This window comes from Lycium ferocissimum, chromosome 4, assembly GCF_029784015.1.
Source record: "Lycium ferocissimum isolate CSIRO_LF1 chromosome 4, AGI_CSIRO_Lferr_CH_V1, whole genome shotgun sequence".
Taxonomy (NCBI): Eukaryota; Viridiplantae; Streptophyta; class Magnoliopsida; order Solanales; family Solanaceae; genus Lycium; species Lycium ferocissimum.
In genome coordinates this window covers 23,402,781-23,429,645 of record NC_081345.1, presented here as the reverse complement: position 1 = coordinate 23,429,645, position 26,865 = coordinate 23,402,781, and the positions used below count along the sequence as shown (strand labels likewise).

General features: G+C 36.7%; 1 protein-coding gene and 1 pseudogene across 1 annotated transcript; one reads left to right on the top strand and one right to left on the bottom strand.

Annotated features, from left to right (window-relative positions):
• On the top strand, positions 1-1,893 carry LOC132053844 ((2Z,6Z)-farnesyl diphosphate synthase CPT6, chloroplastic-like; annotated as a pseudogene).
• A 751-nt stretch (positions 1,894-2,644) lies between these two features.
• LOC132051863 (protein EMBRYO SAC DEVELOPMENT ARREST 30) lies at positions 2,645-16,028 on the bottom strand. Its single transcript, XM_059443115.1, has 10 exons — positions 15,824-16,028; positions 14,933-15,017; positions 14,035-14,105; positions 13,856-13,944; positions 13,523-13,766; positions 10,797-10,909; positions 6,371-6,461; positions 5,675-5,803; positions 3,787-4,337; positions 2,645-3,690 (listed from the first exon to the last, which is right to left on the bottom strand). The coding sequence occupies exons 1-10, from the start codon at positions 15,983-15,985 to the stop codon at positions 3,264-3,266; spliced, it is 1,962 nt and encodes a 653-aa protein (XP_059299098.1). The 5' UTR covers positions 15,986-16,028; the 3' UTR covers positions 2,645-3,263.
• Positions 16,029-26,865: the final 10,837 nt, after the last annotated feature.

The following is a 26,865-nucleotide window of genomic DNA, read 5'->3' as shown; positions in this document are numbered from 1 at the left end:
ATGAGCTACTTGTTAGGTGGCCATGCCCAACTCCTCCCAATATCCAAAAGCTCTAATTTGGGACTTCCATCATCAGTATCTGTGCATGGCCATTTACGCAAGATTTCAAACTCATTGAGTGTGGAAAAGCTTTACATGATGATGATCGTCGTGTCCAAATAATTCATCCAGAGCTTATCCCTAAACATGTAGCTATAACAATGGATGGGAGTAGGCGATGGACTAAGGCTAGAGGCTTACCTGTACTAAAAGGTCACAAATTTCTTGCGCCTAATTTAAAGAATATTTGTAATGTTTCTTCCAAACTAGGAATACAAGTGCTTACTGCTTTTGCTTTCTCTACTGAAAACTGGAATCGTTCCAAGGTGCGTGTTCTGTTACATAAGTAACTTTACATGTTTATGTAGAAGTATGTTGTCATAAAGATAATTGTTTTGTAGTTAATTATAACAACTCAAGCATGATTTATCCTTCATTTGCAATTTAATGGTGTCGGTTTTTCAAATTTCACCTTTGTTGTTGTACTACCTTGTATTTATATGATTTTGAATAATCATCTTTTTGCGTTGTTCAAGCATGACAATTTTATTTCGCAGGAGGAGGTTGATTTCCTGATGCAACTCTTCGAAGAGTTCTTTGAAGAATTTATGAGGTAATTTGTTTGGTATATTAAGAGTGTGTGCGTGTGTGTGTTTTTTGAGGCATAATACAATTAAAGGTTGTTCTCTCTAATAACTTAAGTTTTTATGTGAGATGGCCATACACTTTAATATGGTGTTAGGGCAGGCAGCTGTCTTGGGTTTGATTCTCATTGCGTCATTATCAAAATAAAGAATTTTCACGTACGCTCACGGAAAAGAAAAAAGAATCACGCCAAATACATGAGGGGCGTGTTGAGACATATATAATATAATTGAAGTATGTTTTTTCTATCAGATTAGCTTTTAAATAAGATGGTCATGCACTGCAACGTAGAAAGACAAACAACAACTAGGATCACAAAGAACCATTAAAACTTTCTTCAAGAAAGACTTAAAAATTGCGAAGAATTTAAGAATGAACGAAAGTGAGTAACTGGATTTTGGCAATAATCCCAGTGGTTTACCTTAAAAGATACATTAAAAGAAAATTATGGGAGTTTTGAGAAAACCCACTAACACCCACGAGAGGAAGAACACGTAATGATAATACATGGACTGAAAATTTCAAGAAAGAAATAGTCCTTCTATGAATAAATTTGAAGCGATTCGACCAATTATGAGGAAAGCTTAAACTCGAACTGATTTTCAATTTTCTCATTACTTTAAATGATCAACAGGTTCGGTCTACGAGTGTCTGTTATTGGAGATAGACCTAGACTTCCCATAACGTTACAGAAAAGCATAGAGTTAACAGAGAAGGCCACTAAATCCAACGAAGGACTTCATCTTATGATGGCACTAAACTATGGAGGACATTATGATATGTTACAAGCAACTAGGAGCATTGCCAGTAAAGTGAAGGATGGCATCCTACAATTAGAGGATATCGACAACAACTTATTCGAGCAAAAACTCTTTACTAAGTGTGCCAAGCTTCCCAAACCTTATTTACTAATAAGGACTGGTGGAGAACAGAGAATTAGTAACTTCTTATTGTGGCAGCTCGCTTACTCTGAATTGTACTTTACAAAGAAGCTCTTTCCTGACTTTGGTGAAGAAGAACTGAAGGAAGCCATACTTTCGTTTCAGCGAAGGCACAGACGTTTTGGTGGACACACATATTGAAACTCCTTTTATTAGTTTAAGGTTCCTAGTATCTCTTATAATTGTAGTTTTAGTATTTTATGATCTGCAATATCCTCTCAGCCAAATTGATGATTCGAAGCAGGAGACTTTTGATTTCTTTATGCAGCACCTCTAGTCTGATCTATTATGACCTTTGATGTGTATAGATAATGGGCGTAGTAATTAAAGTTCACTATGGAGATAAACAACTCTTGAGGCAATCCTCAATCTGTTTCTCCGAGATGGTTGTACTGTGGTTGTACTGTTTTACTAACACCATGATTTCCATCTTTACAGTTTCTATAAAGTATAAATCCCAAAAAAAATACTCATGCCGTTCCTTATTAAGTTTCTTTTTGGAGTAACATATCCATCAAGAAATTCAATTAATTGTACTAATTAAAGTGTTCATTTGACTACATTGTCCTCTATTTTTCCTCTTTAATATGCTAAAATTCTCCTAGAAAATGTAAAAGTTCGTTGAAAGACCTTTTTGAATAAGTTAATTCACACAATTTTTTGTAGCAAGGATAAGTTGGAAAAAGAAGAATAATGATTTCTTAATTTTTGAAAATGACACTTATTTTGGACTATTTTAAAAAAGACGAGAAAGACACTTAAAAGGGCCGGAGCGAGTAAATTCCCAACATATTCATAATGCTACACAAATTCTAAGCAGCAGCCAACAAGTCTCAGCACATTTTTGAGAAGTAATCGTTATATCTCGGTACGTATCGTTTAGCCATATAACTTTCAGAAAGGGGTACTTTCTTTTCAGAACGATTGTCCAAGCGAGAGCATTAGACGAGAGCTTGAAGAAGGACGCTAGAAGCACTCTACAGTCGTCACACAAGGCCAACGGACTTGCAATATGCGAGTAGCTTCAAGAAATTTCAGCTAATGGCATTGGCATCATAGCTTTATACATTGAGCATTATTCCGTAGGTCCTCCACTACTAGATCTCGTACTAGGTCTTTACTGCTCAAGAGACGAATTTCAATATACTGAAAGCTAGTTAGATTTCGGAGCTCTTCTATAACCAAAAGGTTCGGACATCTATTGAAAAATATTTGAGAGGTGAAACGAAAATCAAAGAATAATTGTTTAACTATATATGGCTTCACTGTGTCACTTTTGCTTTGTGCAGTCACAGAGTACTAGAAATTTTAGACATCTTTTGTATGCTCTATACCTGTAGAAGATGGAAGAACTTGTCCGTCATGTAGGAGAGAAAGAGGAAGAGTTCTACCGAAGAGACCAACGGAATCCACATGCCAAGCAACGAACTCTAAGAAGACTTCATGAAACACGTTTGAAGAACTGTCTGTGCAGGTAATTTGGCCCCCAAAAAATTGGGAGTTCATCCAGACGTTCCAAAAGCAACATGCTGCAGTGAAGTTTAACTCTCTGAGAAAATATTTCCGGAGTGGGGCTAGACGCCGGTGGCATAGAGGGAAATGATCAAGAATACGAAGGCTAGATATGTACATCTAATCCTAATCATCAGGATCCATTTCCTCGTCCTGTTCCAGGGATGGAATTGCATCAGTTCCATTGTATCCTTCGGATTCTGACTGCCCATCCAAATCAGTCTCATCTTCTTGAGAGTCAACTTCTTCAGCATTAGTCTCTTGAGTTTTTAGTTGTTGCATCCATTTGGGGCACTCGTCCTGCCCTTCAAACAACAGATGAAGATTGTTGTTCTTTCCTGAATGCACAATATCAGTAGCCTTGACAGTTGAACATGAGCATTCTGGAATAGGGTTAGAGAGGAAGAACTTCGTTTTTGATAGATCAGATCCATTCAGAAGGCCCTCTTCTGCCAGGCTTTTGTTGAGATGTTCTCTAACAGCGACGGTCCAATTACGAGGTGGATAATAGAGATGATCGATGGTATTATTAAAGAGCTCTGCAAGATGTTTCCTGCATATACAAGATACATTTTAGAAACTAATGGTAAAATAAAACAAAATGGATGACCACCAAACAAAGAAAGGACCAGGTGTTCTGTTAGTTTACCTGTTAGGCCGAAATGTTCTTGCAGATGCCATCTCATAAAGTCGGTGTCCCATCACCAAGCTCGCAAAATCAGGCCCATTACCATCATTGTCAAAACCAGGGAAAAAAACTTCAGCGTCCACTGAGACTATGTAATCAAGAGCATCCCATAGCAGTCGGTGTGCTTGCTCCCTCTGATCATTGGGAGAAGGTTCCGGTTCCATATCTTTCTCTGCAATCCACCCATACCAGCCTTCTTTTTCATGTCGATAAATGGGTCGACCAGGAGGAGGTGGTAGAGGCCTTGGGCGGGGCCCAGCCTTGTCCCATTCTTCTTTTAATTGATTTGCACTTTTTACTGTTAAAAGCTGATCAGGATCAGGAGTAAGGGGGGTTTCTGGGCCAACTAAATTGGCTAGCTCTTTTTTGCTGCACAAAGAGGTACGATCAACTAAATTGGTGTACATGGCGCGTAAAGGAATCATAACCCGTTGTCCGCCAAAGGTTTCAGAACCTGCTAGGTATATTCTTGTTCTAGGTGGATAACCCATGGCTCGAAGCAGAAGGCCAACCTAAATTTTGCAAGAATGTATAAAGAATTAAGAAATGAATGAGGACAACCATACATATTCACAATTATCCTGAGTCTGTAATTACAGAATAGGAGGATTAAAGAGTTTCTTTTGAGCCGAGGGTCTTTCGGAAACAGCCTCCCTACCTTCCAAGGTGGGGGTAAGGTCTGCGTACACTTTACCCTCCCCAGACCTCACGTTGTGGGATCCAACTGGGTATGTTGTTGTTATTGTTGTTGAGGATTAAAGAGTTGTAACCATAACATGAACACGATATCTACTTTGTCTCAAATTTCCCTTGTTTTCCTTTTCCTTTTTTCTCTTTCTAGACTAACAGTTACAATATACACGATGATTTCCTCTTTAAGGATTTTTCTGGAAAGAAAACAGGAGCAGAAAGCAATAAAGAACATCAGGTCAATCGGTGAGGTAATCTCTTGACAAAGGTGTTCTTTGCTAACCCTACCACAGACAAAGTCTTGGAATTCAGGTGGAGAAGGGTAGAGGAGCGGGCCCATTATCCACCAAGTTTCGAACCATACGTTACTGGCCCTCGGGGATTCCTCGGATATAAGATAAAGGTGTTTTTTGGTAACCTGCAGATCAGCTTTTCTTTATCTCGGTTCCTTTTCTTCTAAAGTGTTACTCTGACGAAAGCAGTTTCTCTATGATGCTCTTAAAGCCTCCCAAAATCAGCCCACCTTCCACACCCACACCTCTCGTCCCTAAATAAGATAAGATCTAGAATCATTGTATCTAAACCCACAAAGTTACATGCCCATTTGCGAAACGAAAAACCAATTAATATTACGAAAAAAATGATGATAATAAGTATAGAATCAAATAGGTATATTTAAGTATAAAAATCCCTGATGATATTGTTTATTACGTATTAGTCTTATTGTTAAATTGCTATTTTTGCATGATTGCTACTTCATCGCCCATTGATTGTGTATCCACTATCCACTATATTTTCTTCTCCTTGTAGCTGGAAGACGTCTTTTATGACGCATCATAACAAACTGTATTGATCTTTACAATGCCTTGATCTCTCAACATCAATTCGCAAGCTAATAAGGAACCCGCAATCTCTTCCCAGTTGTGAGAAAAGAATCTAGAGCTTAGGGATATGCAGACCCTTTGTCTTTAGAGAAGTCTAAACTGGAGATTAAACTATGAGAAGTAACAAAGTGCACTGCATGGATGCTATCTAAGAAGTGTCTGCATCAAAAGGTAGCTCTAGATGTAGCATATTGTATAAAGCTACTTACAAAAATTGTACTTCGAGCTAGACAAATAAACTTTCTTCAAAGATTTGAAGAGAATTCAAAAAGTACCTCTTCTGGCATGAGAGGGCACGACCCATTTCTCTTCCGAGCATGTGAGTCAACACTAAGTTCTTCACTGATAATTCCTTGTTTAATCATCTGAGCCCTCCTGTATTGTATAAGTTCTGTGTGAACATCCTACACCAACAGAAAGCAATAGGTTACATATGTCATGATATCAGTTGTTCTTAAATGAGGAAAAGGCATCATTAGGTTTATCAGACCGGATAGACTCAACAGATTAACTGCAGCAATACTCTCCCTTGCTTCGCACTGCTGAAATGCCTCTTTCTTTGCCCTTCTTATTTTTTCTTGCTCCTTTTCTCTTTTATATTCCCATCAGACCCTAATGCACAATTCTTGCATTTGCCAAGATTGAAAGCTACAGAAGGGAATTCAAGAATACAAGCTAGAGTTGATACTAGGTACTAGATAAGAAAAAGCACATGATACTTACGCCAACTTCTATTTTCATATGTGAGCCAAATAACCTAGCTTTGTCATGTATCATCCCCTGTTCTCAGCATTGATACCCACACCAAAATTCGAAGACTAATATAGCTTTTTCATGCTAATTTCCAGAATAAGTCACCAGAATTTACCAAATTAATCGATTTTCCAACAGAGATGTTCTGATTAGACAGTCCAAGTTCCTACACAGTGATCAGATTAAGAGAGTATATTAATAAAGGAGAAGTGAGGAACCTGAAATATTTCAGCACAACCATGATAGGCTAGGGCATCTCTCTTAAGCCCAGGATGATAGGCAAGGTAAGGTTGGCCTGAAGCTCGTAATCTGCAGAGAGGAATAAATATTTTTATCATCTGTTTACAAGAGATATAAAACTCTCCGCGCACCTGAAGAAAAAACGAAAGGGAAAAGAACGAGGCAAGAAGTTGATCACACAAACTTCCATTTGATACGTAATTTCATTTTGTTCAGTGTCCAGCACCAAGTGCTGGAAATTTGTATTAGAGAAATATACAAATACTCCGTTCATTTACTGCACGTGTAATGATCGGGAAAGTCTATAATAGTACCCACTTCATGTATATCCACCATGTTGCACCAAAGAGCAAATGAAAAAATGCGTTTATTTGAGTCTAAGTATGTAAATTTTGAGCAACCCGAGCAGAACTCAACTGCAAAAGACATCAGCAACTACCAATCTAATGAAGGATCTCACATGAAACAAACTATGGACAGCTGCTTCTGAACATAGACGAGTAAAGATTATGTCATAAATCATTGAACTAACATGTTTCTTATTTCTGGACTGGTAGAGTAATAATGGAGTGTATCAGAATCTGGCACTAAGTTAATGCCAGGGAAATACAAATTTGACCCATTCTCTACAAAGAGAGAAGATTCCACCTATATAAATCCTACTTCTGTAGTGAGTCTATAAAGTCAAGCCTACTATTTTCATCTTCAACATCCTGTAGACTACACCAAAAAGCCAAAAACCATAAGCAAATGTACTTAGTCTTCTGTATAGCCTCTATTATCCCTTCTAAGCATCTTGCATTCCTTTCCTTCCATATTACCCAACACACACATGCAGGCACTGTATTCAAAAATTTCCTCACTTGATTTACACACTCCCCTAACACCACAACTGGCTCAAAGATCCTTTACTGAATAACGCATGACAAAAGAGACCCTGAAAGTTGAAAAAACAGCTACCTGATCTGTCTTGCTACTTTGCATAGTAAAAAACAAGGCTGCCACTTTCCTCCTCACTATTGCACATAAAAATGAAGCATCTGCTACGAATAGACAACCCTCTCCTCTGTAGGTTGCCTTGGTTGAGGCAGGCATTGTGCAATGCTAATCCACATAAAACAAAAGACTTTGTAGGGAGCTTTCGACTTCCACAATTGCTTCAAAGGCCAACATGTGTTGTCTCCATCACTGTTAAGGATCTTATAGCAAGAGTTCACTGAGCACATCATCAACGTTAAGGATCTTATAGGGATCTGTCTGCCTAGTCCATATGGAAGTATCTATTTCTTTTTTACTGGTAAAGTAGTACTCCGTAATTGTATTAAACCAGAAAGTTGTCACTAAATTGAACTAACGTGTTTAGCTATTTCTTTAACCAGTACCATACATATTTGTCCTTTGTTAAATCAAAGAGCACATCATCAAAACATAAAGGGTGTCAAAAGTATGAATAATGTGAGTATGTAGGTTAGACTTGATGTTCTGTCAAACCTATCTAACTATCTATACGAAAGATATTCTTTCCTCAAATTAAAAGAATATATAATTTCATATTTCTTGAGCTCTTCTTTATACCGTTGAACCAAACTCCTATTCGTTTCATACCAAATTGTTCAAAAAATGCATAATGGGCTAGCTTTCCACACAGCTTTCCTCTCAGTCACTGTATTTCCTTATTCTCCAAAACAGTAACACACTACACCATGGAACCCAATCGATATCTTATGGAGAATACCACTTCCCATACTGTGAAGTCACTTTTACCCTTTTTTTGGTAAGTAGAGATTTTATTAATAAAGTACCAAGTTGGTACAGAAGAAAGTACAGGACCTAGCAGCAAACTCCTTCATCCATACTACATATTATCTTCTAGCAAGTGTAAAAAATCCGAATACTTCTCCATCCTATCTACAGTACTGCTATTACACCAAAAGTACAGATTTTTAATGCATTTGTTTTGTACTTTAGAAATCTGTAGCTTCTTCCCATCAAAGCACGCCTTGTTTCTTTCCATCCATAAGATCCACGTTATGCAATTGGGAATAGTTCTCTGTATTGGTTTAAAGCTCTTTTTAACCTCCTGAGATTGCCACACTACCAACAAGCTACTAATTTTCTCTGGTAACACCATAGATATGCCCATTATGCTAAAGAAAAGTTCCCTACATTGCCTTGAAAATCTGCAATGCAAGAAAAGATGTTCAACTGTTTCCTCTTCTGAACTGCAGAAATAGCATCTACTACACAAGGAAAAACCTCTCCTTTGTCACTTGTGCTGTGTTTGGCAAGCATATGCAACAGTAAGTGATTTGCCCCTTCTCCGTCTTCTTTGCACCTGCAAGTGAACTCACAACAATCCTTCCTCCTCCTCAGGTTGTCTGCTGTGAGAATTGAATTCCACACCGTACAACAACTTATTTATGTAACAGACCTGTATGATCCCATCAAATAAGTCCACACATTCCCCAAACATATTTGTCCAGTAATTATTATAACGACTTCAGCCTTCGCAGTGTTAGTATGACTAGTGTTACTAAAGGTCATCACTTCGTCGATTATTGAATAGAATAATCTCTTCAACCCAGGGGCGTATGAACATGGAGGGGTGGGTTCACATGCACCCATCCTCCCCTCCCTAATCCATGTATGTCATTATTATTTTTCTAATTCAGTACTTAAATTAGTAAGGGTGAACCCAAGCTCAAGTGAGCACTTCAGTTCATTGGTAAGCAGTGCACCTTTGCCAAATATTTTTGGAGTTCGATCCCTATTGCCTACACTGCTTTTTACAATTAATAAGTGGCACTTTTATTTAATCCCTTTTTACTTTATAAATAAATAATGGTGCACCCATATTCTTGAAATCCTGGATACGCCTCTGCTTCAACCTTTGCAGTGTCAGTTAGATTAGTGTTATTGTAAGTATCGGCCCATTGTTCAAAGCGACAGAGTGATGTGAAGCAAATGGTTATAGCCTCCTGTGAAACGCATACTTCAATGGCACAAAGTGGTCCTAACACGGGCAGTCACTCTGATTTTAGAATATGAAAAAGAGAGGGGGGGGTGTGTGTGTGTGTGTGTGTGTGTGGGGGGGGGGGGGGGGGGGGGGAGTGTGTAAAAGTTAAGGATCTTTTTCAATGTTAAGTAATAGAGCTCCAGTCCATGTGGAGCTTCAGCATCCTATTTGTCATCATTATCTTATTTTTCTTCTCGAGTTTGTGACCCATCTTCTTCTAATAGACTAATGCTACCGTTACTCAGCTTCATTTAATTCACGTCCCTTTTTCATCTCAAACAATGACTCTTTCTTTTTCTTCTAGTATGTAGTCATTTTCTTCTGTACTTTTGATTCGAGGCTTCGTATTTGCTTCCCTCTTCTGCTCTGTAAATACAATTAAGTTATGAAAGGAATTAAATATGAAATTGAAGATTGCACACTCATTCCATTGTACGGTTGTCAATTATAAGGCCCCCATCGATTTTCACTTAAAGTTATCCATTTTATGGTTGCTCATCTGCAACTTGAGAATCAATTAATGAAAGTTGTCTTTCTGTGGCCACCTTGAAATTACGTTAAATGATCTTAAAGTTGAGGAATTGAACAAATATTATCATTCTTGTTTGCGAAATTAGAAGTTTTAATTTCATTTTGATGCTATAAGTACCAAATCATATATTAGGTTCTTTTGTATTACGATAAACTTTTTTTCCGAATAACCGAGAATCCCAGAGGGCCAGAGGCTCATGGTTCAAAACTCTATGAAGAAAGGGTCCGCCCCTCTATCCTTCTCCACTAAAATACCAGGCATCCGTCTGCAGCAGGTTTCAAATCCGTGATATGCACTAAAACACGTTACGTGTTCTGCTCTTACTATTAGACCAAAGCAGTCTCAAGTTGTGCTCGCATTTCACTAAAACTTTCATAGTGTTGTCATTTTTCTTAACTTTGTTGCTTTCAAAAACATTGCATATGTCAACCCTTAGTGCAACTTAGATCTAAGCAAGCATATCCATAAGATTCATCTTAGAGCCCGTTTGGATTGGCTTCTAAGTTACCTATAAGCTGTTTTCAGCTTTTTTTGAGTGTTTGGCTGGCCAGCTTAAAGCCATTTTGTGCTTAAAATAAGTCCAAAAAATTAATTGGGCCCATTTGGCTTAGCTTATCTAAAGCAGCATATAAGTTGTTACCAGCTTATAAGCTGCTTTTTTTAAGCCCATCCAAACAGGCTCTTACTGGACATCATGATAATTAAAGGGAAAAAAAATTACACAGAACACACTCTTTAAGTCAACATTAGCTACAAATTCCCAGATAAAAACAATTTTATGTCAAAAAACATGAAGTGCTAAGATGATAACAATTAAGACGGCGAATATAGAGTACAAAAGTTTTCAATGCCTTACCTTTCCACCATGAGCTTTCCAAGAGCTTCAATTTCTGGGCGAAACTGAAGGGCATGAAATGCTACACGACATCTAAGCCTCTGATACTCAGCCATGCTAGGGGGAAGGATAGACTGAGAAGAATTTGAACTTGATTAGATGCTCATCGTACACCAAGACAAACTAAGCATTAGGCACGTAAATAGTAAACAGGGGAAAAATATCAATGGCATGTTAAACTCTCCTCTCAAGAAAATTAAACCCGAAATATTCTTAAATCAGAGGTCACGCGATTCAATGTTGGGCAACTAATTCAAATGATAATGGCAAAAATGCAGATGTTGTTGGGCAACTAACCCAAATGATAATGGCAAAGATGCAGATGCTTAGATGGATGTGCAGTCATACAAGATTAAAAATGACCACATTCACGGTAGCACACATTAAGGATAAAATGAGAGGTTGCTTGAGATGGTTTGGTCATGTCTTGCGCTGACCTGCAGATGCACTTGTCTGTAGATGTAAAGATGATGAGTGAGGTGTCAAGCGAATGAGGTAAACCTAAAACTCTTGTAATCCATGCAAACTTAGCTAAAGATAGAGCGCAATAGAAAAAAAAGATCTATATAGGTGATACTATTAGTAAGAAATATCTTTGGTCATGTTAGTATGTTTATATGTTTACTTTAGCTCCCCTATGCTTTCTAGGGATTGTTTAGCTCTAGCAGAAATTTTTATGCCTACAGAGACTACTGATGTTCTAATACTTCTTATTTTATTTTTGTTTTGCACATTATTGGCCTTAGATGAACTTAAACGGAGAAAGATGGTCAGTGAGAATTCATGTAACCGACCCCAACTTATTCTAACTGAGACCTAGTAGTAGTTGTTGGCTTGTTGCAGAGATTAGACAGAAATACGGGACATTTGTCCTAAAAAGAATGACACCTCTCTTTTTCTGGAAACTTTTCGATTTTACTATCACCATACCCTTAATGATATTACTTGTTGGAACCCACTTGAAATAAATGTTCATTCTTTTATAAGAAAAGAAGAATGAAACGACATATAGAACTCCCAACACCACTCATCAAAAGGATAATTGTGGTACAAGTTTAAAGATAATTTTGGTACTTTGCATATATTATTATATTTGGCTCACAAGTCAAATTTCCTTTAATTTCTTAAATTTTGTGTCCAATCAAAAGTCTTCACATAAATAGGACAGAGGGAGTACTTTTTGAACGATGTAAGGAAACAATCCATGATCCGAGATAATATTACATATTAAAGAGGGAAAATGTGTCCCCTCAAATGCCAAAGGGATGCATGAGCTTGTATTGCCCATTGACTACCAAACCCAGATCAAAAGCCACATTGATGACCTGAGTTTCCAATGTGGATGATATTGTTCATCCCTAGCACAAGCAATAGGGTTACTAATGACAAAATAACAGAAATATCGCATAATTTGCTACACCAGACAATTGATCATTCTGCAATGGAGTTAGAATTGTAAATTAGGCTTGAGTTACTTTGCAAACCAAATATCTACCTTAGCGAATAAGGATGATTTAAAAACATAGGTGCTTAACAGAGATGTTAGAAATACCCGGTTATAAATGGGTGTGTCAAGGGTATGATATGTTGGCAATACCCAGTTATAGATGGGTGTGTCAAATGATAAAAATAATTCTATGATCTATGTAAGATGAGATTGAAAAGAAGAGAGAAGATGACTTTCTGAGAGAAAGTTGGGAAATGACTAGGATCAGTTTCGGAGAGTGTTTGTTGATGTCTTGTGACTAGATAGAAGACAAAGTTTCTCTCTCCAGACCCTCCACACTAACAGTTATATTCCTCCTCACTATGAGCCCGTTTGGATTGGCTTATAGCTTAAAGCTGTTTGCAGCTTATAAGCTGAAAAAAATAAGTTGGGGTAGTCCAACTTATTTTTTTTGGCTTATAAGCTGTTTTCAGCTTATAAGCTGCTTTAGATAAACTAAGTTAAATGGGTCCAATTATTTTTTTGAGTTTATTTTAAGCACAAAATGACTTTAAGCTGGCCAGCCAAACACTCAAAAAAGCTGAAAACAGCTTATAAGCCAACTTATAAGCCAATCCAAACGGGCTCTATATCCATTTTCTATGTTCTTTCTTTTATGATTAAATATATAAAAAAGACAAGAATCATCCTGACTTCCTGAGCTCGTCTTCAAGCACTCAACAAGCAACTCCCTCTAAAAGTTGGTCGCTCTTGCCAAAAGTTAGGGAGCACAGTCATAAAATCTTTAGCAGCATATTCAAGATATGGTCAAAGTCAATCGGCGTACCAGTTGGACACCCATCTAACACCAACCCAGTAGTGCACTTCTTTTTAAAGAAAATCTCCATAGCATCAAATATAGTTAATATAGTTAGATATTTAGTAGTGTTTAAGCTTTTATCAGTGCGTAATCATTGCTTTTATTAGTCGTAAATGAATGTGGAATAATCTATTGTTTGTAATGTTAATAATATGAAAAGTGGTATTTTCATTACATTAAGTCTGTACAAAATATTACATATACAAGTCGATGTTGTGTTCCCTTAATTTTGAAAATTTCCGTGTCTTCAAGCTTATAAATGTACAATTTATGCTATGATTTGAAAAAGGATCCAAATATCTTACAACTACTAAATACAATTTAATACACATCTAAGATTGCTATGGCTTGCAAAACAAAATAGAAGGGAATTAATCATACCTGAAGACATCCTCCATCTGTCAATATTAATCCGATAACCTTTCCTTTCTTCAATCTAGGTAATACTTCAGAAGTATAAAATTTTAGAGAAGCAGAACTTTTGGGCTTGAAATGTTGGTACTCTTTCCGCCTCCTAGCCTCCCTCAATATAGGTGGAAGACTCTTCACAATGGTGACATCATTTGCTAAGGCTGCTATAAACTGATCCTCATTATAGAGGTATGAAAAACTCTTGAACTTGGAACTGCAGAGTTTATATATAATTTAAAATTCAGAAATTTCAATAAAGCATCATAAAACCCCTCCTTATCTATTAAGCAAATTAATCAGGACCTGATGCCTTTTGAACGAGCACTTTCTTGGATCTCTGGGATTACAAGGGTGGCATTCAGAAGCCTCGATATGGCGACCAGATCAACAATCTATTAGAAAAGGGTAACCTGTTAGGAACTCTTTACCGAACAATTTGGTGCAACAAGGTAGAAGTCCTTTTAACAATATAATGAGCATACCGAGTTACTGATCTTCTCAAAACTACCAGAAATTTTTGCATAGATGAAGCCATTGTTTTGATCAACTGCCACTGAAACCGTCACAGAAAAGGTGAAAAGGAAGAATCAGTTTCAACCGATGATGGAGGTACTTAACATTGTTGTTGAAACAAAATACAGTTAACTATAAAATGGCGACGGCGGTGAGTCAATTTCAATTTAGACATAGGCAAGCCCAGAATCTCCAACCTTAAAATAAGTAACTAGAAGTGTAGACCATAACTGCCATGTCTAAACTGTCTGCTTACATAATCCAGAAAGCAAAAGCAACAGCACATTAAACTTTTTAGTAAAATACGGTACTCCCTCCATTCCATTCTATATGGTACTCTTTCATTTCCTATTAGTTCCACAAAGAGTTATATCTTTCTATATTTGGAAACATTCCCACTTTACTTTAAAGGCATGCTCTTATAAGAATTGACATTGCACGTTGTAGACTACAAGGTACTAAGAGTACTTATGGTATGTTATACAACTTGCTTACGTGTCAAAAGCCTTTACTTCTTCCTTAGACTCCATGCCCGATCAAATACCATCACTTTGTCAAATAATGGAGGGAGTAGCTTTCTTTTTTCAAAAATGCTTCCTGAGGAAACTACCGCTGCTCCATTACCATCATCAGATGCCATAAGCTAATCTCTCCAATACCTTCATTTTCTTGCTTTATACATAACACATTATATTGCATTATATTCATTGTGTTTTCAACTTTGCAATTCATCATTATATATGTGCAAGTAAAGTTAAAGAAGAGCACAAAAGAGGGATTCATAAGAAGAAAATATCAAATACATAATCCAGTCAGCATCCTGTGAGTAAAAGAATTGTAAATAACTAAAAGAATTGCCAGGATTACCAGGATATGTACTTCTTGGATTTGGATAAGGGTGCAAGGGTTCCAATGACTTCACATTTCCCCACAACTTGCGAAATCCAGGACCCTAATCAAAGTTTTCAACATGAAAATATAAATACAAGCATAGTGTGATGAAATTAACCTAAAAAGATGTAGTATTGTATTGTCAAAAGATGTATATACCATTAAACAACGAAACAATCGATATTTGGATTATGACCCAAAGTGTGTAAAAATCATCAGAAACCAGGCCCTATTTTGTTGTTTTTTGGAAAGTTGAGTCTTTGTTCGTCAACGAGGAAGAAAGAATCCTGCTTTATTATCCTAAGAGGTCAATCTCATATCCTATCGCCTTGTAGAGAAAAGTCTCTGCCATTACTACTTGGGATTAGCCATGAGAAGTACATTCCTAATCAATTAATATTCCTTATCAAAAACAATAGATATTTGGATTAGTACTAGAATCAATATATAATAAAGTTCCCTATCTTTTTAGTATATAACAATATACTTGTTGTTTTGCTTCAAATTCTTTTATTATCGAGCCGAGGGAAACAGCCTCTCTATTCCACAAAAGTAGGGGTAACATCTGTGTACATCCTACCCTCCCCAGACCAAACTTGTGGGACTACACTGGGTATGCTGTTGTTATTGTTGTAGTATATACTTTTTGAAAACACAATTGAAATTCTGGTTAATGGTGCTGTTTGTAGAGAATCTTATAAAATTCACTGCATGGTTATATGTCACATATACAGGGCTTTTCAATAAAATCATCAACTTTTTTATCAAAAACATAAGCACAGGGCAAACAAATAAATCAATATAATAGATGCAGCATTACATAAAGCACTAGAAACAGTAGACAAAACAGAAACTGGTTTTTTTTACCTTTCTGGAGGATAAAGTAGGAGTTAAATCCTCAGTAAAAACGGTAATAGCGGTGTATTGTACAAGATCAGAACTGGACTTTGCAAGGAACAAATGAACCAGCAATGAAACAAATGATAACACAAATCCCCCTAATGCTGCCCATTTTATTTTCGATTTCATCTCACACAATATAATTTAACACACACAAAATCTGCAAACTCAATTTATTAACAGAAAACAGATGATTCAGCTGAAGTCAGGGGAATTAGATCAAAGAGTTGGAAGAAATTAAAGAATTGACTGTTAGAAAAGGAATATAAGTATAGAGGGGTTAATTGATTATGAAGGTAACTTTATTTGGAAGAGATCGAGGGAAAGAAATAGAATAGGAACAAGTTAATTGAGAGTTGATCTATAGTTAGAGGGGAGAGAGATTAGAGAAGGGTTTAAGGGGAATTTGGGAGATGATTGCCAGGTGACAGATTTCATCTTCTGGTAACGCCACTCAGGCATGACATTAGGCAGCAGCTGAGTTCAGACTTGCAACAAGTTCGAATGCCACGCCATAAATAAAAGTCAAATAAACAGAACAGAACAAAACAAAACAAAATTGAAGGACAAACAAACAAAAAGACTGCAATTCAATTTTTTTTTTTTTTTTAAGTATCGTTGGAAACAATTATACTTTTAGTACATAATTCTTTTCCTTTATTTTTTGATAAGATTGAAAATTTTCAGATTGTCGTGTATTGCTTTTAAATTTTAGAGGGTTTGCAAATTTATCGAGAAATAGTCATGCGAAAATAGTGCTTGCACAAGAATATTTGTAGCTAAAACACAAAATTTTGATTAGTGAAATTCTAGTCTAGCACAATATGATGGAGTTTGGACATTTTCTAGAGTTACAATTGTAGTTCAAATTATAGGAAAAAATTCAAAAGTTTTGAATCATGGTTGTTCAATCTCGAGCATTTCTGCAGTTTGAAATGACACTGAATAAATTTGTCATGGAATTTGAACTTATAAAGGTTGAGTGAAATATAATGTTAAATGATTATCTCACTAGCGATCCCTTGTAGTAAAAAGGTATCATTATTGAAATAATGATAAAATTTATTTTAAAATAGATATCATGAGTAAAATAATATGAAATCACTCATGATATCTCTTTTGAACTCTGTATGTCCTTGAGTTTTTGTTAGAATGTGAATTTCACCATATCTATGCATTCAATTGAGAGAAAAGAGAGCAATTCTAGAAGAGGAACATTGGAATAGAAGTCTAATTTTCATTCATGAAGGAAATGAATATATACACCTCATAACTGACTAAGAGAGGAAAGAGAAAATATATAGACTAGTTAAATACACATGTGGGGTCCGCTACAACTAACTTCACTACCACTAATCACCACTTAGCTGTGGCCAGCTGTCACGGCTGTCACTATCAACTAACTAACCACTTTGCTAACAACAATGCTAACCATTCGACTGATATCCCAAATATTCCAATACTCCCCCTCAAGTTGGAGGATGAAAGACATTGAATACTTCTAGCTTGTTCATCAGATGATCATGATGAGATCTAGTTAATGCCTTTGTGAGCAAGTCTGCTTGTTGATCCTTAGTGTTCACATAAACAGTCTCAACTAAGCCTTCTTTGATCTTATCCCTGATGAAATGATAATCTATTCTGATATGCTTGATCCTCTCATGAAATATAGGATTGGCGGCAATCTGCATAGCAGATTTACTGCCACTAAAGACTGTAACTGGTTGCACAATGTTGACTCCTAGTTGTTTGAATAAGCCAAGAAGCCAAGTAACTTCTGTCGCACCAGCTGCTAAACTTCTATACTCAGCTTCCGCTGAGCTTCTTGAAACTGTGCATTGTTTCTTGGACTTCTATGAGATGAGAGAATTCTCAAGTTTGATGATGAAACCAGTAGTTGACCTTCTAGTATTAGGACAAGCTGCCCAATCAGAGTCACACCAATATGATATAGTTTGAGTAACTCCTGCCTTCATCAAAAATCCTTGACCTGGAGCACCTTTCAAGTACCTAATAAGTCTGATAGCAGCTTCCCAGTGAGACTTCTTTGGTTTCTTCATGAATTGACTCAATGCTTGCACAATAAAACTGATGTCTGGCCTTGTTATAGTGACATACAATAATTTCCTAACTAGCTTTTGATATGCAGTGACATCATCTAACAAAGAGTTACCTTTAATACCAGTTAGTTAATCATACTCCACAGTAGTGAATTTCTAATTCACCTCCAATGGTGTTGCTGTAGTCTTAACTCCACTCATCCCCCAATTTTGAGATCAAGTCCAGCACATACTTCCTTTGTTTCAATAAGACACCATGTTCAGATATCATGACTTCAATTCCAAGGAAGTATTTAAGTTCTCCCAAGTCTTTTACCTTGAATTTCTGATGCAGAATTCCCTTTGCCTTGTTAATCAAGGCTGTGTTACTACTTGTGATGAGCATATCATCCACATAAACAAGGATGATCACAATCTCTTATGTGTTTTGCATAGTGAATAAAGAGTAATCATGATTACTCTGGTTGAATCCAACTTCCAAAAGTGCCTTTGTCAACTTAATGTTCCATTGCCTTAAAGTTTGTTTAAGTCCATATAATGACTTAAGTAGCTTACACACCTTTTTCTCCCCTTGATTCCTAAACCCTTCTGGCATTTCCATGTACACTTCTTCATAGAGATCACCTTGTAGAAAAGCATTGTAAACATCTATTTGGAATAAGTTCCATCCTCTTGATACTGCTAGTGCAATTACAAACCTTACTGTGACCATTTTGGCCACAGGAAAGAATGTGTCATGATAATCTAGTCTTTCTTTTTGACTATATCCTTTTGCAACCAACATAGCTTTGAAGCTTTCTATTTCTCCATTTGCCTTATACTTGATCTTGTACACTCATTTTGATCCAACTGTGTTCTTTCCTTTAGGCAGATTCACTACCTTCCATGTATTGCTGTCTTCCAAGGCTTTGATCTCCAACTTCATAGCATCAACCCATCTTGTCTTGAGCTGCTTCCTTGAAATGAGTAGGTTCCACTAATGTGGAAAATTTGCCAGGTAACTTCTATATATGGGAGAAACAGCTTCATAGCTCAACTGTTGAGATAGAGGATATAAGTAGTTTGCAGCTTTCTTGGTGACTACATAATCCTTCTGCCAAACTAGTTCTTGAACCCTTCTAGTTGACCTCCTTGTTTATGCTGGAACTGTGGTCTCCATATGTGGTTATGGCATGACATCCATCTTATGGTTGTCATGCAAAGGCTCATCATGAAATTCTTCTTGTTCCACCTGTATTTGCATCTCCTGATTATGTGAGGACATAGGACTTGGTGTATCACCATCAGCATTATCACCTTGTGCCTCAGAAGTGCCAACTTAGAGTGCAGTGTCATTAGCTTCCAAATTTGGGAGTTGTTCATGGCCATCATGATGATGATCAGTATCATCAACCATCTCAGCAACTCCACTATCATCATGATCAGCATCATCAAACACCTCATCAACTCCACTAATAGGTGACCATGCTGGATTATGAGGCACGTCACATTCATGAGTCTTGTGAATATTATCACAATTTGTCCTTGAGAATGGGAACACAGATTCCCTGAACCTCACATCTCTACTGACAAAAAATTGACGTGTCTTCAAATTCATCAGTAAATAACCCCTTTGTGTCTCAGAGAAACCCATGAGGACTGATGGAGTGGCTCTCGTGAAACTTATCAGTTCTAGGCAAGATTGTGGCATAGCACAGGCATCCTAAAACTTTGATGTGAGGTAAATTCACTTTCCTCTTGTGTAGCAATTCATAAGGAATTCCTCCATTTAGTGCCTTGGATTGCATCCTGTTCATCAAATAAACTGCACCTTTGATGCATATCCCCCAATATCTTATTGGAAAGCTAGCTTAAAATCTTAAAGCTCTAACTGTGGCAAGGATATATCTGTGCTTCCTCTCAACAATGCCATTTTGTTCGGGGGTATACACACAGCTGCTTTGGTGGATAATACCATACTGCTGCGAAAGGTTATTGCACTGTGAATTGAAGAATTCAGTGCCATTATTTGACCTGATAATTTTCACCATAACTCCAAGCTGATTATTCACTATAGCTAGAAAAAACTTTAAGGCTACAATTACTTGAAACTTCAACTGCAAAAAATACACCTAAGTGTATCTAGAATAATCATCAACATCAGTAAGAAAATAAGATTTCTTATCAGGAGTAGGAATTTTATAAGATCCCCAAAGGTCCATATGTACAAGCTGAAATGGAAATTCACTTCTTGTATGACTAGTAGGAAATATCATTCTAGTTTGTTTAGCAATAGGACAAATAGAACACTTATCATGTAATGAATCACTAATATCTTATTTCACAACATTTATAGCTTCTATGTGCTTCATGACAACTTGTGATGGACAACTAAGTCTCATGTGCCATAACTTGTACCAGTCTTCATGTGCAACTGAAATTGCTACACTTATTGCATTCCTCTCCTTGACACATGCATTATTGATTCTTAGTATATACAATCCTCCAGATTCCTTACTAATTCCACTCACCCTGCCACTGCAAAGATCCTGAAACACAAAAGTGAGGGAAAAAATTGACAAAGCATGAGAGTTCCTTGGTTAATTTTGACACTGCTAGTAGGTTGAATCTAAAATCTGGTACATATAGTACATTTGAAACTGTTCCCTTTTCAAACACGTTTGTATCACCAATATGAGTCACATCTGTCTTGTCTGCTTTGAGTAAGTGAACTTTGTGGTTGTTAAAGATATTCACCTTCTTATTTTTATGTAATAAATCTATGTCAGCTGCAATATAATGTGTTGCTCCAGAATCTATGATCTATTCTCTAAATTTACCTTCACTTAACAATTCAAACATCATACTAGTGATATTACCTGTCATGTTTGCCTGTTGTTCTTTTGCATTCTTATTCAACATAGTCAAGATTTGCTTGTATTGTTCTTCTGTGAAGTATGGTCCTCTTCCTTCAATAGTACCACCAGCACTAGTGTCACACCCCTACTTGATGGGGCATGATGGGCACCCGACCCTTACTTAGGGCCGAGCGAACCCGCTGATCCTCGTGATACTCATAATCTTACTGGACTCTTAAATCATGAAATGAATGCATAAGGGAAGCTTTTCAAAGAACAACATGCTTTTCATCTTTCTCAAATCAAGTAAAATCCGTAATCATATGAAATTTGTAACATAATGCATAATGATACATCGGCTTACAGAGCCGCTTACAAGACTGACATACTATATACGTGACTCTGTCTGCAAAGTCTTTAACATGAACCAAGATACCATAACATAGATACTGCGACTCGGCGGAAGATTCCGGAAGGAAAATGGAGCTCGCCAATCCACCGGAACATCTTCTACTCATGCCGTATACACTGCGTGGCATGAAACGCAACCTCCCATAGAAAGGGGTCGACGAAATATGTCTGCAGCATGTGTAGCATGAAATACAAAAAACGGGATCATACCGAAATAAGGAGTATAGAGTCATCGCTTGCCTCGAAACATAAATCATGCATGTCAATATCATATCCAATTCATTATGGGACCGAGAGACATAAGTAAATAATCATCATGTACATATGCATGTATAACGTGTCCCGCCCTACAGTGAGGGACTCGGAATAAAATCATCAAATACATGTACATATAACGTGCCCCGGCCCTCAGCGAGGGACGCGGTAAATAAAATCATCGTATACATGTACATATAACGTGTGCCCTCTAGTGAGGGGACACGGTGAACGAAGTCATCATATGCCATCCCGGCCGCCTCCCTCATATCATCATATCATCATCATATCATATAACGTGCCCCGGCCCTCTAGTGAGGGACGCGGTAAATAAAATCATCATATACATGTACATATAACGTGCCCTGGCCCTCTAGTGAGTGACGCGGTGAATGAACTCATCATATGCCATCCTGGCTGCCTCCCCCATATCATCATATCATCATCATATCATATAACATGCCCCGGCCCTCTAGTGAGGGACGCGGTGAATATCATATACATATAACGTGCCCCGGTCCTCTAGTGAGGGACGCGATGAATAATGCAGTGGAGTTGCGCATGAATACATGCCCTGGCCCGGGACGCAGTGAAAGAAGTAATAACGCCTAGCACGAGCGAGTAGTGAGAAACCATATGCATATAAATCATCATTTCGGACTCGATAGATAAGTAGTAATCACGCTCGAGCATTAAAACGATAGTCATATTAAATCCGTTCTAAATGCCATTAGGACTACGTTAAAGAGAGTCTTAGAGATCATAGACATGTATCAAACCAATCCGAGCCCGCCCATGAAAGTTACGGGCATTATTCATTATAGAATCCTTTACGAACGTATCAAAGCAATACGAGGTCGTCTATGAAAGTTACGGACATTATTCAACATCGAATCCTTTAGGAACAAAACTCTTTATGCAACATTTACTATCCAATCATACAAAAGACTCGAGAACAATAGCTCGACCATATTAGGAAGGCTAATATCAAGAAGTGAATAAGAATCGTAGACATGCTCAGATCTTAAGAATGGAGTTACCCCAAGGCTCGTATCATATCATATATGGAGTTACCCCAAGGCTCGTATCATATCATATCTTACTTACGTCTAAGACATGCCAAAAGAAAGAAGGGATAAGCTTTACATACCTGGAAAACAAATTCTCGACTTTCGACCTATTTCCTGTCTTGCAATTCGCTTAAGAATTATTCGTAGCCTCGTAATCTACATATAGAACCACCCATAATATCGTTAGGATTATCGTCATACGCTCGTCTTAAACACTTAAGGAAAGTCCTTTTAAATTCGAAATTCGGGCAAAGCATTTCCCCGTTTATGTGACTAGCCCGAAATTCCAATTCAACAACCAAAAACATCAACAACAATACCAACAGTAATAACATCATTTCCAACACCAACGTATGCCATAAAATGACCTTACCATTTTGTTTTCTAAATTTTGACCCAACCAACTTGGAATACGACTAATTAATAACTTTATTTCCGTAAAGAAGTCGAAATTAATACTAACAACATCAATAACAACATCCTCAACATCGTACAAGACAAATATATGTATTTTCATCCAAATTTCTCTTCAATCCTCAATCCATAAATCAACAACATCAACACAACACACCATAACCACTATTCTTGAAATTATTCCTTAATTCATAGTGATAGAGAAAGAGATTCAACAATTCATACCTTATTTTTATGAAGGTAGCAAATTCTTCACTATTTTCTTGTTCCCAAGCCACTCCAACATCACACGAAATTATATTCGCGACTACGCGTTGGCCGGACCTCGATTGATATTCCGTAGCTTGAAATTTTGCCCAAAATCTTCACTTTTATGTGAGATTAAGAGCCCTTTTGTGTGCTGAAAATTCTGGAACATTTTGGACCATTTTGATGCTTGAAAAATGAGATTTTTGGCCCTTTTTATAACGGTTAAGTCGGGCATACCGTAGCGCATCAGTAGCAGCTTCGAAGCGATCACCGTAGCGGTGCTGTTTTTGCGCGACAGTTCAGTTTGTAACGTCTATAATTCTCTACTCCGATGTCCTATCGACGAACGGTTTGTTGCATTACAAACTAGACTCGACGAACTTTATTTTAGGCTTTTGTTTCACCTTAAAACTCCAAAAATACTAGGAGATATGCGCCTCCAAAGTTGACTAAAAATCCACCCAGCATTTCTCAAATTTTCGTCGAACTTATTTGTCTTCAATTTACTCAACCTCGAAATATTCCGAAACTCTCCATATATGGTATTTGTCATTCATTATACTAATAATGGCCATGTTCTCGTGTTTCAAAATACTCTTTCCCGATTACGACTTACGAGGTCGTAATTCACCTTTTTTCTTCGTTGTTACGCACTTTCCATGGCTTGTGCCTTTCAAAACATCATGGGCCGTCTCCGACACTCCATTTCTACGATGAGGTACATGTCATACTTATGCTCTTGAAAACGCGGGGTATAACAACTAGTTGCATTTTGATTAGGTTGAATTACTCCTAAAAACCAACCAGTTCCAAGTCCTAAGCCATTGTTCGCATTTGCAAGATTCTATATTCTTCTTGCAAATGATCCCTTCCCAGATCCTGATGCATCATTCATATTGACAAACACTTGATTGTTTGGAAAATGTTGTCCTCTATCTCTACTTCTATAACCACCATTTGTATACTTCTTCTTACTTTTCATCTCAACTGGATAACCAATAAGCTTCCAACACAGATCTATTGTGTGTCCCTTCATGTTGCAATGCTCACAATATAAGGATTGTTTCTAGTTTTTGTATCCTTGACCTCTACCAGCTTGCATAGCTAAGGGTTCACGACCTCCACTTCCATCAACAATTTTGTGCACTAACTGATCTCTCACATTCATCCTCAATCACCATGGCATATACTTGCCCAATAGAAAGTGACTCAGATTTAAACAGTATTTGTCTCCTAGTTTGGTCATAAGAGTCATTTAAACCATTTAGAAACTGGAGTACTTTTTGATCCTGGAGGTGTTGGACGTAGTCCTTAGACTTTGGACATCCACAATTAAGACTAGGTGTGCACATATCATACTCATCCCATAGTTCCTTTAATTTTGAGAAATAAACTCTGAAACTGAGCTTGTACTTTGAGTTATTGTTGTTATTTCCCTGCGCAACTGAAAAATCCTAATTCGATTTACCTTGTTGAATCTCTCCTTCAAGTCTTCCCAAACAGCATGACAAAATGCTATTCAACAGAACTTTGCATACAGAACTCATAATCCAAGAGTGCACAATTGCATCACATTTCTCCCATTGATTCTTCAAATCCTTGTACGTCTCCTTCTACAAGTTCCATCAATGAAACCTATTTTCCCCTTTCCTCGAAGAGCAAGTCTCATCGGACTACTCTATAATCCATAGTTCTCAGGTCCAGTTAATTGAACCGAAATTAGTGTAAAACCAGACGTATCTGAAGGTTGAAGATAGAGAACATGATTGTGATCGATTTCCACCATTGTTGATGCTTTGATTCAGTTTTGAGCTTCGTAAGCTAGAATTGTATGAAGTATACTGAATTCAGCTTCAATTCTGAGAGATTGAAGTAATTGAGATAGAGATTTCAGTTTTCGCAATCTAAAAATTGTTCGAATTTGCTACTACATCGACTACTATTTAGAGACTTAGAAATGCGATTTCAATGAGTTAATTTGATCGATAACTGCTTTGATACCGTGTAGAATGTGGATTTCACCATATCTATGCATTCAATTGAGAGAAAAGAGAGCAATTCTAGAAGAGAAGCATTGGAATAGAAGCTCTGATTTTCATTCATAAAGAAAATGAATATATACACCTCATAACCGACTAAGAGAGGAAAGAGAAAATATCTAGACTAGCTAAATAAACATGTAGGGTCCACTATAACTAACTTCACTAGCACTAATCACCACTTAGCTGTGGCCAGCTGTCATGTCTGTCACTATCAACTAACTAATCACTTTGCTAACTACAATGCTAACCATTGACTGATATTCCAAATATACAACTAATATCCCAAATATTCCAATAGTTTCACCTTCTGAAACTCCATGACTTAGTCCTGGTGTTCAAACAAGTCTTGTTGTAAGTGAAACTCTCAAGGACTATGTCATGGAGTTTAATAAGATTCTTGAATTTTGAATTAATAAAAATAGAAACTTCTTGAATTTTAAAAAAAAAAATTGAACTATGTCAATTCGACTTCCGAAACATTTTCTGGAGTCCCTGTATTTCAAGTTGCGGGGTATATTCAAAGTTTTAAAGCTTTTCGTGTTACTCTATGAATATGACCATTCAAATGAAGTTTCCGTATTGAGAAGTGGCTAAAGTTTAATTAATTTTAAAATGTTAACCAAAATTTAATCAAGGGTTCAAAAGGTGGTTATAGGTCCATTCCTCTCTTTTTTCCAAAGTTCTCAAATTTGGCACTTGAAGTAAAATTAGTGGAGTGTTCAACCAATCTTAAGTAACTCTCTCAAACATGGAGATAACGTACAAGCATTTGTTTTCTATCTCCTTGAGAATTTATTACTCATAGAAGTACGCACACTTGATAATTGCTTCATTATTGTGAAAAGTATCATCGAGATGCTAAATTTAAATTACGTTATGTGGTAGATTACTCATGTTTATAATCTATCGGCCAAATCTTGTTGTAGTGCGTGTTTGGATTAGTTCTTCAGAAAATGTTTTGGATTAAAAAAAGTAGTATTTCTTTGTATTTTCGAAACTAAACTCTCTTCTTTGACCAAAATGCATACTAGTCTTTGAAAAGCATATCTGAAAAAATTTGTTTAAACCAAATGGACTAGGATGTTAATGACCTCATGAAATCTTTCACATAAGTTAGCAGAAGTTATGGGCCTTAACGACATATCCAATATCAAATTTCTCCATCAAAAGTTGGGCTTTGCTGTTCGGCTTGATGGAAAAAAATGGGAAAAGGGCACGGTACCATTTATCTCGGGAAAAACTACGTATATATACATATTAAGGAGAAACATTTACGAAACGTGACGATAGTTTTCCTTATTTACAAAACATAACGATATTTTACGAAACATGACGGATTTTCATATATTTTTCGTTTTATAATTTTATTTTCAGAAAATAATTTTTTTTTACAAAATATTTTTTTAAAAAAAAATTATTTATACTTTTAAAAAATAATTTTATATTTTTTTTAAAAAAATTAATTTTTTTTCGCTCAAAAGCTTAAAAAATTGCCTCAAATTTTTGTGTATGAAATGTGTATGTGTAAGCGAAATTTTTAATATAATCTTTCATACACAAAATGTGAATGAAATTCTAAGTCTTGAGCGACATATACACATTTCATACTATTCTCATACATAAAATTTTGAGCGTAATGCTTAAGCCTTAATGAAGATATACACATTTCAT

Excerpts from the sequence above, each read along its gene's own strand:
- LOC132051863 (XM_059443115.1), bottom strand. The coding sequence starts at position 15,985 with ATGAAATCGAAAATAAAATGGGCAGCATTAGGGGGATTTGTGTTATCA. Across the intron at positions 15,018-15,823 it reads CTACTTTATCCTCCAGAAAG|GGTCCTGGATTTCGCAAGTT; the intron begins GTAAAAAAAACC and ends AACTTTGATTAG. Across the intron at positions 13,767-13,855 it reads GCTCGTTCAAAAGGCATCAG|TTCCAAGTTCAAGAGTTTTT; the intron begins GTCCTGATTAAT and ends TAAACTCTGCAG.